The 14,183-nt window shown below is 45.1% G+C and overlaps 2 protein-coding genes across 2 annotated transcripts; one reads left to right on the top strand and one right to left on the bottom strand.

Moving 5' to 3' along the window:
* Positions 1-1,756: 1,756 nt before the first annotated feature.
* On the top strand, positions 1,757-3,835 carry DEU56DRAFT_901267 (GH3 auxin-responsive promoter; the record flags this gene model as incomplete). The annotated part of the gene is made up of 7 exons (XM_041356540.1): positions 1,757-2,363; positions 2,419-2,660; positions 2,713-2,859; positions 2,906-3,091; positions 3,142-3,287; positions 3,352-3,527; positions 3,582-3,835. The coding sequence occupies 7 exons, from the start codon at positions 1,757-1,759 to the stop codon at positions 3,833-3,835; spliced, it is 1,758 nt and encodes a 585-aa protein (XP_041208870.1).
* Positions 3,836-12,720: 8,885 nt separating this feature from the next.
* On the bottom strand, positions 12,721-13,404 carry DEU56DRAFT_736188 (uncharacterized protein; the record flags this gene model as incomplete). Its single annotated transcript, XM_041348491.1, has 2 exons — positions 12,721-13,303; positions 13,358-13,404. 2 exons carry the CDS (start codon positions 13,402-13,404, stop codon positions 12,721-12,723), a joined length of 630 nt encoding a protein of 209 aa, XP_041208869.1.
* Positions 13,405-14,183: the final 779 nt, after the last annotated feature.

Raw genomic sequence — 14,183 nt, 5'->3', positions numbered from 1 at the left:
CCCGGCTTGGCTCGGCCCACGGCTTGAAGCCGGGCCATGCACATCACTAATTTTGAGTCGGCAGCCTTCTGGCAGCGTCATTTGAACTCATTTTGTTCTTCTGTTAACTGGAGCTCCCTCATGGCACATGTAGCTACAGTTCAACATAATTTTCTTATCTTAATGTGTAGTAAACAATGAGATATGAAAATGAGGTCCTCAGATTTTGCAACTCTGGCCCAACGATAGTACTGACGAATAAAAATAGTTCCTGACCGCGTTGCTTGTCCATGTTTGTACGACATTGCGGTTAAATCCAACTCCGAGTTCGTCTCCAGAGTCCAGACTCCTACGTTCCGCAAGGTGAAGTTCTGCAACGTCACAGTGCTACTAATAAAGAAGGAACGACTGTCTTTCGAGGAGACTAGTGATGTGCTAGCTCACTCCCTCCAAATTGGTACGCCTGCATCTGAACACTGTTCTATACTAGGTCTCATCTGTGCATCTTCCATGGGAGCCCGATCGATATTTATGATGGCGCTCTTCAGACTGTCTTCTATGTGCAGATGAGTTTGTGCTTGGTGACCCACGCTAAGCTCTTGGCCAACTCTGATGCAGGAACTGGCACGACTAAAGTGAAACAGAGAAATATCTGGCTGCCAAAGCTCTCAACCCACTTGCAGGAGGAACACACTGGGGGCACTCTTGTGACAAGCTGGCTGACGCTCAATTCATCCAGACGTCCGAGTCTCGCGACGAATAAAATCGCGTGGCAGCCTGTACATGTGGCAGCATGTTCAGTGCTGGGTCATGATCGATTGCAGGTTTGCTCATGGAGTTAAAATCCCATCAATACTGCGTTTCTATGAGAATATAATCTGCGATTTGTACGTGATCAGTGTCTCTTTTTGTTTTATTGCTTAAAATGTGTTGTCCCTCCGTACCAATCCCCAAGTAAATACCGTGACATTCGCAGATCCCCATGGACACATTGCAATTCGATGAGCACAAGTTGATCTTTGAACGTCTTCCTTCTTACACGTCTACCAACCAATGGGCGACCTAGATATGAGTGAGTCTTATCCTTGTCATCCATCATAGGCCCTATTGATGTTCGCGCAAACCACCTTTTGCAAATGTCGCATCAAAATGTATTTGTCTTCAAGTTAAGGCAGTGACACGCAGAATCCTCGTAGATCACGCGCTTGGTCATCAGCAAACACCTCCATGGGAATTAATTTAGCTGCTATTTTTTGAATATTCATTGTCCGTTGGGGTAATGCCCTATGTGAGACAGAAACTTGGCTCGTATGTGCTGTATAGATAGTCTTTATGATTTAGCCGCTCACAATGGAGTTCTTTTCTAGGAAGTGCGTCGCGCGCTGTTTCTATAAGCAGAGGGTGCCTTTATTTATCGGTGCCGACGAGTAATCCGATACGTGGTGTACACGATATCAATGGCCGAGTCGTCCTTACACCGTTTACAGAAAATGCATAGTGGATATCATTATATCATCTACATTTGGTACTGGTGAAACGACCTGCCAGGGTTCTCAGGTAAAACATGGTAAGTGACCACTTTTTGATATCATCGGTCGCGAGAGTCCAGGCCGCCAGCACAACACAAAACTTTGGGCTCGAACGGGCCGTGCTAAGAGGTACGCAGCGTGTCCTGAAAACACTCTCATGCACTAGGTGTCGCAGGCCAATCTTATCGGTCATACAAGTCACTCACACTATATAATGTCGCAATCCAACACCACACTATATTACATCAATGTCTCCTCCTGACACAGACCTCCTGCACTCCTTGTCCGCTGAACTCTCTGAGCGGCTCAAGGATCTACTGGACCAAGCCCTGCTTGGAATGATACGGCCGAATTCTGCGTCTCAGTTTGCTCAGCATGCCCCCGAGTTGGAAAATTTCCGCGAAGCCATCACACACAGTGATGCAAAGGACGATATGGATTTCCTACGGAACTTCCGAGAATTCGTTCCCACCACAAACTACGAGCCTTACAGGCCATACATAGCAAAGTTTTTCGCGACCCCTTGCAAGGAATCCGACGTAAAGAACATGTTCGCCCCAGGATTACCCTACTGCTTAGCCGTTTCCAGCATGACATCTGGTAAATCCGCAAAGACATTCCCAACATATCGGCCCGCTCCGCACCTTTTGCATCACCCTCTTTATCTCTCGTTTCCCCATTCAGAGGGTAGCACCTTATCACCATCTTCGTTGGGTTTGTGGCAAGTCCTGACAGTAGAGTGTGAGGATGGTCAGAGTTCCAAGGTGTTACCGGTCTGCGCGGTGACCGTCGGTTTTCAGCGAATGCAAATGAACTGGGAAGTCGAGCACGATAAGGATAGAATTGACTTGTGGGGTAAGTCCATCACTCTGCTTTCCCTCGTGCATGCTGATCTCTAGGCAACTTTCAGTTCCGGGAAAAACGGATCCATTCGCGATATCCTTGGTTAAGAGCTATCGCGCTTTCTTTATTCTGAATGCACTGTTTGCACTGTCAGATCGTCGGGTGGCAACCATCCGCTTCCTCTTTGCCAGTGTATTCGTCAACTTTTTGCAGTACGTAGAGGAAGAGTGGCCCCTCCTTGTCGACTGTATTGAGAAAGGGATCATCCCAGACATGGAAAACGTGGACCATGTGCGAGAATCTTTAGAGGTATTATATGCGTTTGATTGTTATATTCCATTCAACTCACGATTTCTCTTAGAAACATTTTACTGCAAACCCTCTTCGTGCTGCCGAACTTCGCGAAATTGGGCCTCCTGGCATCCAGGGCTGGGCTGTCCGTGTATGGCCTGACTTGAAGATGTTCATTGGGATCACTGGAGGTTCTTCTGCTGCATCCGTCCCAAAGGCACGTTAAATGTGAAGGTTTACTGCCCAGCTGACAGCGACACAAGGTTACTCACGTCCTCGGACCTTCTGTTACCATGCAGGCTCCTTGTTATGGCAGCTCAGAATGCTTTATCGGCCTGCCGTATTACAACGGCGACCCTAATACTGACTTCAAGGTACTACCCGTAGACGGGGTAATCGAGTTTCTGGACGTGCATTCCGACGAGCCTTTCGAGCGTGTATTATCTGCTGTAAGAAGCGTTTGCTGCCTCCCAGCTTTATCCGCTCATCCCTACCATAGTGGGAACTTGTGGGTGGAGGGCATTACGAGCCAGTTTTGACGACCCGCAGTGGCTTGTGGAGATACCGCATTGGCGATGTGGTCACCGTTAAAGGCTTTGCGCCAGATGATGGATTACCTGTCATCAATTACCTCCATAGGCGAAAGTGAGTCGCGATTTTATCAATATTTTATGCGTAGACGCTGAAGTAATTTCGCCCGCTTTCGAAGTGGTGGACTTGAGATGGCATTCGGAGTGACAGCATGTACTGAGTCGCAATTGACGAATGCGATCGTCTCTGCCTCTAAACGATCGATCGGCCAAATAATAGATTTTACTATTGTGGGCGACGAACGAGACACCCCTATTACTTATGGGTACTTGGTAGAAATTGGAGGGGAAGTTGGTTCGTATTTGCTTAGGAACTCTTCCGTGCGACTGCGCTAATTGATATTCACAGGAGAAGACGCGAAAATGGCAATAGAGCAAACTTTTGAAGACCTCATGGCAAACAATGAGTTTCGTGTTGCTTTTTGGCAAGGCAGAGCAAGAAAGCCAACCATCCGTCTCGTGAAGAAAGGCACGTTCACAGAATACCGCAGGCAGAAATGCGACAAGACGAACATTTCGATGGGTCAGGTGAAGGTGCCCATCATCCTATCCGACTCAACGTCCAAGGAATGGTTCCTGCAGAGAGTTATCATGGAGCTGTAAGATACTAAACAGGAGTCTCGTTAGAATGTTCGAAGACGGATGTGACGAGACGAATGGTTGAGTGAGATTGAAATGTAACTGACTGAGCTGTGATATCATCACGCAATCAATCTTGCAGTGTTAAGTACTCATAAGTTACATCAGGAAAACAACAACTTGCTTATTTGTCACTTTTTACGCGAAAAGTGACTGATAAGTCATTTGAGTGAAAAAGTGTGAGTCACTTAATTAAGCCCACGCAATATCTGGATTTTCGCTTTTTTCACACTTATTTAACTTGAAAAAAGCAAAAAAAGCACAAGCTGTTGATTGAAAAAGGGGGCGTCCAAGTAGGAAATGTAATAAGGGAAACTCAGGAGACTCGTGGCAATGAAAAGTCAGAAGCTAGCTAAACATACTAGGGGGGAAAGGTGGCATGTTTGCAGAAATGATTGACGTCCAGCTTCTCTTCATGAATCTTTGACGGCAACTTTCTTTCCCTCAGCGTCCGTAGCTTCGTACACGCGAGTTCCACGCCCAACCATAGAGTCTGCGCCATAGGTTGCAATTTCACGTGTCATGGTGAACACTTCGTCCCTGATAGTGAAGTTGTATTGGAAACCCTCCCCAACACGGATCCGCTTGACAGTGGGGGTCCCATCTGAGCTCTTTCATAGTAGAAGACGCAGACACAGATCGAAGAGCGTAAAAGAGCGAGATAACACCATCGTTGTTCTAGATGTACCATGCCTGTTAGAACTTACACCTGTACTTGACCGGGTTATGCATAATTATGGCTGATTAGACACAGGCCGTTATGCATGGCTACCTGTAGTCTTTGACATTATGCATAATCCCCTCGACTGTACATGTATGTATAGTAGTTGTTCTCACAATGCATAATGCCCTCGGCTGTCATATATGACACGTTGGATCTTCTCTTACTGTGTTCCTGGCTACATCCTTCTAAAATCGCGATCTCGGTGCCCGATTCAATGATTATATATAGCTACCAACACGGACGAAAAAAGAAGCCTTGTGAACAATGTTGATAATCCTATTTAGGGCACCACCACTGCTGGGGACGAGCTCCTTGTGGGAACTGCACGCTGTTTTCTTACTACCAGGTAGGATAGGTTCAGGGTTAGCTGTTAGTCGAACTCTGGACCAAACACATCTGAATGTGTTTGGGAGGTCCGGTTCGTGTTCGAACCGGGTTCGACTGCAATCTCGAGGTGTTGCATCGACAATGGCCACCACATACACCACGTACACCATGCCATTCCCAACACCACGAACACCATGCGCAAACGCCCAGTGCACATCAGCAACTGCTGACGTGGCTCAGACGAGTGCGGAAGATGGACGAGTGCGGAGGATGGACGAGAGTGCAGAGGATGGACGAGTGCAGGACAAGGGAAGAAGACAAGCAGGAGATCAAAGGAGAGACATGAAGTAATCTGTTGCCCTCTAGTTATCAGTTTTCATGTGTTGTCAGTAGCAGGCATGACAGTGGGAAAGAAATACGGAAAATCGGCACCATCCTCGAGCATCTCAGTCTAGACGTCAACCCTTCCATCGCTGCCTGTGTCTTTTCCATCCTTGCAAATGTTGTTCCAAGACAGGGTATGTCAGAATGAGCGCTAATCGCTGAGCTGCTCTACAGCACACACAATTGCATAGGGCCTGGACTATGGTTGAAACGAAATGCTGCGCAATGCACAGGGATTAGGAAGTACATGAATAGAGGGGTTGCCAAACGCACGCACATTGAATCAGGTGAATTGCTCACCCTTCCGTTCGGCAGGCAAACTCAACCAGCTGCCAGTAGTTTGACATCCATCGAAATCACTATCAATGTTAGGCCACAGCAGATGATAAGACCTCACCGACGGTGCTTTGAATAGTACTTGCTAGCAGACTCGGAGATACTGGTCATGGGACTCATGGCTTCCAGACCGAGACAGCATGCAGCGGCAGCAAAGGAATTGATTTTGACACCTGTGTTGACCTTGAAGGATCACATAAAGTTTGGTCTATCCATGTGAAGTTGGGAAGTCGATGTAACAGAAAAAGACTTGGAACATTATAAAGCTGGTTGAACATTGATCATCGAGTTGAACGAGATGGCAAGTTAGTAGTTACTATACATAGACGAAACTCCCAGTCACAGCCACCACTTCGGGACACTTTCGATGTTCATGATTTTAAACAAATTTAACCGCTACATTAATACATAAAGCCTCTGATGAATCCAACTACAATATATTTCACGCGTGTGTCGTTAACATATTTAAAAATTGTTGAAAACTAGCTATATACATGTATGTGACATCAATCTAGTCCTCGTACTCAGAGTTCCGGTCCAAGTTCTGAACCTGTTCGAACCTTCGGGATCATCTGCGAAAGGGTAGGATCATCACCCTCTGCGAACTTACCAAGCGGTGTCGCTTACCCAATGAGAACGGTGTCTGTGATGTCGAATGGGCATGTGATGACCATGAAAGAGACAAGCAACCACCCGCAAAACGTGATTGTCTGTGACTCTGCTATCCCAGTGCCCATGAATGTTTGCAACATTGCAGGCATCATTAACGGCGCATGGGTCAGATCAACGGTAGTCATGCGTAGGCATCACTACATGCCAGTGTTCCAGCGCGTGACTGCACCCAATCCCCCCGCGAAACGGTCCAAAGGAGGGGTTGGTTTCGAACCTTGCTTGTTGATTTTTTACGTGGACGGGGATGAGTCCGTCGATATGCACAGGACAGAAATGCAGAAGTTTCAGAAGGTTTATGCGAAATATAAGGTTAGCTTGGTTGTCGTGATTTGCGGCTGCAACAATGATGAAGACACGAAAGGATGATGGGATGGGTCAAACGACAGTAGCAACACACTTACCTCAAGATGCGCCAGGACATTCTGAGAGTGCTCAAAAGCACTCCAAAGGTTGATTTAGCTATGTGGTGAAAGCTGAGCGCTACAACTTTCTAGGTCAGTCAGATGACTGTGGTGGGTGCAGGGGTACTAGTGGCAGGTGTTCTGCAAGTGTCTAATGTTCGAGGAGGGCAGCAAAATGTAATTGTAGCAAGGGCACAAGGGAAACAGTAGGTCCAGTGCGGTAGAAGGGCAGCGGTAGGTCCAGTGCGGTACAAGGGCAGTGGTAGGTCCAGCGTGGAGCTGGTAAGGGAAATGGAGGGCGGGAGAGCGGGAGAAGCGGGCAAGAAGCACGAAGCACGAAGCACGAAGCACGAAGCACGAAGCACGAAGCAAGGAAGCAGGAAGCAGGAAGCAGGAAGCAGGAAGCATTAGCTGTATTAGGTACGAAAATCACAAAAGAGGGTGACTGAGCTAAGAGAAACCTACCGGCGGCATTATGCATTGTGGGAATCCATCATGCATAATGGCTCGAGCCTCGAGGACTAGAGACAACCATGCATAATGGTGTAGTTTCTAACCAGACATGGTTATGCATAATTTGGACAGTATAGCCTGGAACTTAGCACCCTGACACACAGCATGATATGTTTGCATACCTCGAAATGCACAATTGCTTAGCCAGTCTCAATTGCGTGTCCACGATTGTGATACCAAACGCAAAACGACAGCGAAGACCCTCGCACGTGATACTGTGAAGGCTCCAGACTATCTTCTCGAAGTTTGTCCTAGAGCAGGCTTTGTGAGCGGACACCAACAAGATCTGTAACAACTTACAGCAAACGAGTGGTGCTGCTGTTCACCGCACTTGGCTACGACCTACACAAACATGTCAATGTCAGTAAGGGGCATGGAAAACACACGAGGATAAGATAGGGGGACGGACACACATTCTTGTTGTCGACCCAGTTCAAGTACCACCTCCAGATAGTGTACCACACGGGAAATACTGAATGTGCTGATGAGTGTGGGATGATCCTCTGCAGGGGGTAATTGTGCCCGCATGGGCGGGAGGGTAGCGTCGATTGTTGGGGTGTGGTTGTGGGCTTGCTGCCGAATAGAGAAGCGAAGGGCACAGCGAGGTGGGAAGATAGGAAATGGACCTGGATAGGTGTCCCAGCCAACCAAAAAGTGTAACCACTTGACAATTTTCATGGGATAAATTGTCGTGTGGCGTCCTTGAGGCTGTTACGACTTGGATAGTTCTTGCGTAACTAATCCAATAAAGGAGTTCTTCGTGTTACGACGTTCAGTTCAGACACTTGAGGGGCTCTCCCTCTAAGTGAAGTTCGAGTATAGGCTAGTCTCTATAAGAGCTAGATTGGAATCAAGTATCTTCCTCAGAAGATGATCAAGTATCAGAGAGAACCAAGTAGATTCAAGTTAAAAAAATACAAGTACAACTATCGCAGTATTTATAGGGAACAAAAGAGGCACGGACCAAGCCGACTTTGGAAGTAAAAGGAGTCAGGAAGAACATCAAAGAACTATCTGGAATGTTCATGCAGCGCATGTTGATAAGCAGTCAGAGATAACAGGAATAGACGGAAGTATCTGGAATGTTCATGCAGCGCATGTTGATAAGCAGTCAAAGATAACAAGAATAGTTCAGGGAAGCGTGATGATGGGAAAATGAGTGGGGCCACTGTAACAGAGGCCATGTTGTCGGGTGAAGGGAGGCAACATGCACGATGAGAGTAAGAGCAAATTCAAACTCCGCTGAGAACCTCTGCAATGAAACACGAACAAGTCAGCTAGTTCAAATGTGACTGGACTGGGATCCCACCTACCATCTCACCATCTCACAAGCAAGAGATCGACGAATTCAGCGAGCGTAAATGGACCGCCCCACATACCATTGCTCACAAATGAGCGATCAAAGAGTTCATCAAGCGTAACTGGACCTCCCTCATACCACGAACCACAACCAAGCGATCAAAGAGTTCATTGAGCGTAACTGGACCTCCCTCGTACCATGAACCACAACCGAGCGATCGAAGAGTTCAGCGAGCGTAACTAGAACACCCCACATACCATTGCTCACAACCGAGCGATTGAGGAATTTAGTGAGCATAGTACTAACTGGACTGTCACCTAGAGCTAGCACTTTTTAGACTTAATACAACTGTTGCCGCTTTTTTAATGGTTGCGACTTGTGAGCTTGAGCCTTGAGCACGCCCTTAATTGACTTTTCAGAAAGTTTATTAAGCATAAAAAGCAATGTTCTAAGTTGCGTTGCTCAGAAATAAAGTGACATTAAGTGAGATAAGTCTAAAAAAGCAGCCGGTGGTTTTCCTGATGCTATCCTTTTGTCGCCAAAGGCAAATAAACTACGGGATGGGATTGGTTTACTGAACTAGCCTGGCAGTGCTCAAACAAATCCCGATCAGTGCGAATACTGCCCTTCACATTCACTATGGGAAGTAAAAACACTGACAATGAAAACATAGAATACGGAAAGTTGATGTCCAAAATACTGACTTTCAGAGTTTTGTGTATTATGATCGCAGTCTATGTCGGAGATAGAAGATAGGCTGTGGGATGGCCCTTGAACTCAAACCACAATCATGGTCGGGTTTCCCACGCTTAAAAAGCTGGCAACATCAGTAAACTACAATGCTCTGTACAGTGTCCAAGAGTGACAGCTTGGTCCCTTTTGGACAGAGACCCCACTGGACAATAACAAAATTGATGCTTTTTCATAGAAAGTACAGTATTTACAAAAAAAAGTCACATCCAGAACAAAAAAAGTCTCACTCTGCAAAAAAGTCACACTCCGAAAAAAGTCACTGAAAAAAATCACGCTTGGAAAAAGTCGCAATTCAAGAGAAAAATCACATTCTTCAAGAAAAAGCCCAAAACTCTGAGGTCAACCTGCTCAGCAGTGTGAGTCACGACTGTGTTCTCGTTCTCGGCCTACCTTGGTCACGTGACCCGACCCCAACTTTGCACCCGGCGGCTGGCCGACAGTGAACACTCACTTACCCATTAGCTCAATACCATCACAAAACGATCACTTATGCTGAATGCGGCACCATCAACTGAAAACACTGATCAAGGTGATCCGTCAAGACTTTTGTTCATTCAGCACACCAATTCAGGGAATATCTCCCTCTAAATGTGTAGCACGCACATCAGGAAAATGTGTACTTGCCATTATAGCTCCTAATAGCTCCTAGTAGTATCTAGGAGCTATAATAGCTGTTATAGCATAAATGCCAATTATTGACAAGTCCCTTCTATAGCCCTTATAATAGCAGCATATTTTTCATTATGGCTATAATTGCTCCTAGTAGCTATAATGGACAAGTCAAAAAAATTTCAATGACCTTGGCATTATAGCTCTTAGTAGCTATTTGTTGGCATTATGACACAAAACAGAAAGCGAAAATTCAAGTATATTCACACTAACTAATACATGGGCATATAATACTAACTACAATATCTAATAGATCTTACCAAAAAGTCAAAAACTTGAATTTTGAGGAATACTAGGAGGAGCAGAAGGAAGGGAGATAGCTAGCAAAAGAGGGTTAGAGAGAGAGAACCGGAGAGAGATAAAAAAACTAAAACTTACCAAAAGCCACAACAGGAGCAGGTGTAGGAGTGAGAGCAGGAGCAAGAGCAGAAGGTAGAGCAAAAACAGGTGCAGGTGCAGAGAGCTGGAGAGAGAGAGGAGAGTGAAAAAGAGGAGGGGCAGGAGCAGGAGCAGAGCCTGAGTGTCAGAGAAAAACAAAGGAAAGAAGAGTGGACTCACCAAATGACAAAAAAGATCAGAAATTGCCAAGGGAAGAGTGTGAATGAGTGCAAGAAAGAAAGAAAACATTAGAAAAACTCACAAAAAAGGCCTATGCTTGCTCACTGTTGATGGGCGGGAAAGTAACTTATTTACTTTAGCGCCTCCCGCCCTCCCGCTCACTGTTTCCCACAGTGCCCACAGTTATCAGTGAAGAGAACAAAATGAAACCAAAAGATAAGAAAGAGAGATGTCCAAGTCCTTTTGATTAAGCCAAGAATAAGGAATGACTAAGGTAAACCGTGGGAAAGTTTTCAACCAAAATGAAAGTTATAGACATTGTCAAGGGAAGTCTATCCATAGTCTCATGACGTCCATAGGGTAAGATCCTAGTGAGTTATTAGCAAAATACTAGAAAGTGATGTGTTCAAGAAAGTTTAGGCACACAAGTCATGTGACCATGTTTTGCTTATTAAAACTATGATTGCTTAAGGTAGACGACATTAAAATCCAACTACATTTTGAGACACCATTTTGCACAACTTATTGCACTTTCCTCATCCACTTTCCAAACATTCTTTTTGCACCAATCTGTTCCTAAGACCTCTCTAGATAGCTTGATGGTCTCAAATTTTCTCAAAACTAAAATTTAAGAGAGCTATTTCCACTTTTTCTATATGTTGTATTTCATCTCCAAATACATTTCCGACGCTATAGGCGGAAAATAAAATATTTGTCCCGTAGATTTGGCCATGTCACGTGATACCACTTTAACCATATATGGTATATTACATAACACCAGGCTGTGCCACAATCAAGGTAAGCACTACTGGTGCGTAGTCAGTCATAACCATACTCCTTTGATACTCCTAGTACTTTAAGTGTGGATGTAGGGTAAAATAAAAAGCTTATTGTTTTTTAATTTTTTTTTTTTGATGTTGTCAAAGTGATTTTCGAGGCAAATAGTAATTTTGGATTTTCGAATTCTGAGATTTGGCCGTGGGAACAGTCACGTGATTACATGGCGGCACTAGTTGTATTTCAATGTCGTCTACCTTAATACTGACTAGGATTTTGAATGATAAGGAATGACTAGGGTAGATCGTGGGAAAATTTTCAACCAACTAATATTTGGTGTGCCTGAACTTTCTTGAACACATCACTTTCTAGTATTTTGCTAATAACTCACTAGGATCTTACTCTATTGATGTCATGAGACTGTGGATAGACTCCCCTTGACAAGGACTACAACTTTCATTAGTAATTGATAGTACTATAGTATATATACTTGAAGTGAAAAATTTTCATGACATCTGGTAATAGCACTTAGTAGCTCTTGGCAGTCTCAGTAGCTCTTAGCAGCTACTTGTAGCAACAAATACCTGTTATGGCAAAAACACATTTTCCTGATGCATATGCCTGTCGTCAACTGTCCTCTCCTTTCGACCTTTTTCCTTTTCTATCTTTTGAGGCATCTGGTGATGCTGACTTCCATTCTGATATGGCCGCCCTGCTCCCCAACCTTCAGGAGCATGTCAAACACTACTTTAAAGGTGTTGGCCACCCTTCCCATCCTGCATTCACAAACATCATCGCTTCTGCTTAGCTTGACCTTGATAATCGAGACTCATGTTATGGTGTACGCCACTTTGTCAAATTGATGAGTGGTATTAGCCTTTTACCTTCTGACGAGAGATCTTTTACCGTATGTGTATTTGATTGTGACTTGAATACCTTTGACTGACGACTGTGTAGATCACCATGCATCAAAACATTTCCCAATCCGCCACCTTTAATGGCCAATATGGTGTGTGTTTTTAAAATTGATTTGTAGACATTTATTCTGATGATATTCAGGTTCAGAATGATTTCTTACCACCTGTGTTTCATGCCTGCACCTATACAATGGACTTATTTGCCAACTCGGTACTTCATACATTTTTACAACTCCCCATTCCAGACAATGACCAGACCGTTACTCCAGTTGATGTTTGTCTACATGCAGCTCTGTTTGATGCTGGTCATGATGTTTTCAACGCATGAATCCACACTCTTTTGTAACTTGCATTTACATGTACTTTTCTCTCAGATACTAATAGCAATGACCTGCTTCCTTTGTTAGAATACAATTTGTACAGAGAATGATACAATTTTTGCACCTGTTAAATGTGTTCTACACCGTCCATTCAAAACTGTCCCGACAAATTCCCAATGCTTTTACCCATAACAATCTTCACCCGTCCATGGTCTCAACTGGTAAACCCTGTGTGGAACTATCCAAAAATGCGAGTTGTTGTGTGTTCAGAGGACAGTCTGGCGCCTCTACCTCTACAACATTATGTTGCTCAGGCCAGTGAGCAACAAACAGATTGTTTTCCAGATGATCAGGGGGGTTTTCATCAACATTATGATGTCGCATGTGATGATCGTCATAGGCTTCCCAGTCAATTCTGTATTCTTCTATGCCATCAGGGGTTAGATTGTCTGCCATTGGCTGAAAGTGAGGTAGATTATTTTCATGGACGTCAAGTCCACATCCACCTCCACTAATGATACTGAAGAAGTGGAGGGCATGCAGGCTGTCATTACACTGACCTGGCAATGTCATTGTATGGACATTCCATGAATTTTCCCACTGTAGCCCTTCAGAGTTGATCATGTTGAGAAATAAGTGGTGCAGTAGCCAAATATGAGATGGCAGGTCAGGATCAAGGCCATCATGGACCTCGAGGTTTTGAAAGAACATCTTCCACTTTGAGCCAACCCTGCTGGTCCAGTCGACCCAAAGACGCTCAATGTGAATATTGTGGACACTACTATAAAGATATCAGTATGTTCAGTATTAATGAATTCAAAGCAATTTGATTTACTGGCCCCAGATATATGATCCTTGATGTGATCCCCGCACCTCCTCCATATATCTTGCTACCATTACATTTTTGCCTCCATGATCTCCATGTACACATTGTGGAAGACCGTTGTAGGAGACGATCTGGCTGCAGCCCTGTACGGCACCATTTCCCCTTACTGGACAAAGTCACGCATACCTTCCACAGGCCGTTGCGGACCATCACACGAGGTTGCGGAATCCGCGCACTCATCGCATCGCAACGTACTATCTGTCCATGTCCTGTCTGCATCTGTCCATCCTCACTGGTGCGTTCTCATCCTTAGTTAGTCATTCCTAACCGTTTGCAGGGCCAGTTACATATCAGTCCCCATGCACGAGGTCGCATAGTGCTACTTACATATTATCTCCCTCCGACTTCGCGTACATATGCGTTTGCTTATACAGTTCCGGTTTCTTACGGACTCTGTTATATACTACATTGCAGACTCGTATCCAGCACTTTCCTACATTCCCTCTCTCTGGTTGTGTGTTGCGGAGTCACTAGCTTAGTCTTACCTTGTCTTTCCTTGCTTGAGCAATCACTTGTTTGCCTTCTCATCCCGCGCGAACGCTCGCATCGCCATTGACAGTTGACTATTGCTAGTCCTAGTTGAGTTCCTTTGCAAGGCGGTTTCTGCATGTCTTCGCATATACCTGGTACCTAGTTCGCTCTACCCGTTTACCTGTTCTGATACCTGGTACCCTACCCGTTTCGCATACCTGGTATCCTACCCATTTCACATACCTGGTACCCTCTAGACATTCACTTGTGTCTCCGCATCCGCATACCTCGCATCTCCGCATCT

The sequence above is a fragment of the Suillus clintonianus genome, assembly GCF_016758775.1.
Source record: "Suillus clintonianus strain FC179 chromosome Unknown DEU56scaffold_32, whole genome shotgun sequence".
Classification (NCBI taxonomy): domain Eukaryota; kingdom Fungi; phylum Basidiomycota; class Agaricomycetes; order Boletales; family Suillaceae; genus Suillus; species Suillus clintonianus.
This window is presented reverse-complemented; position numbering and strand designations above follow the sequence as displayed.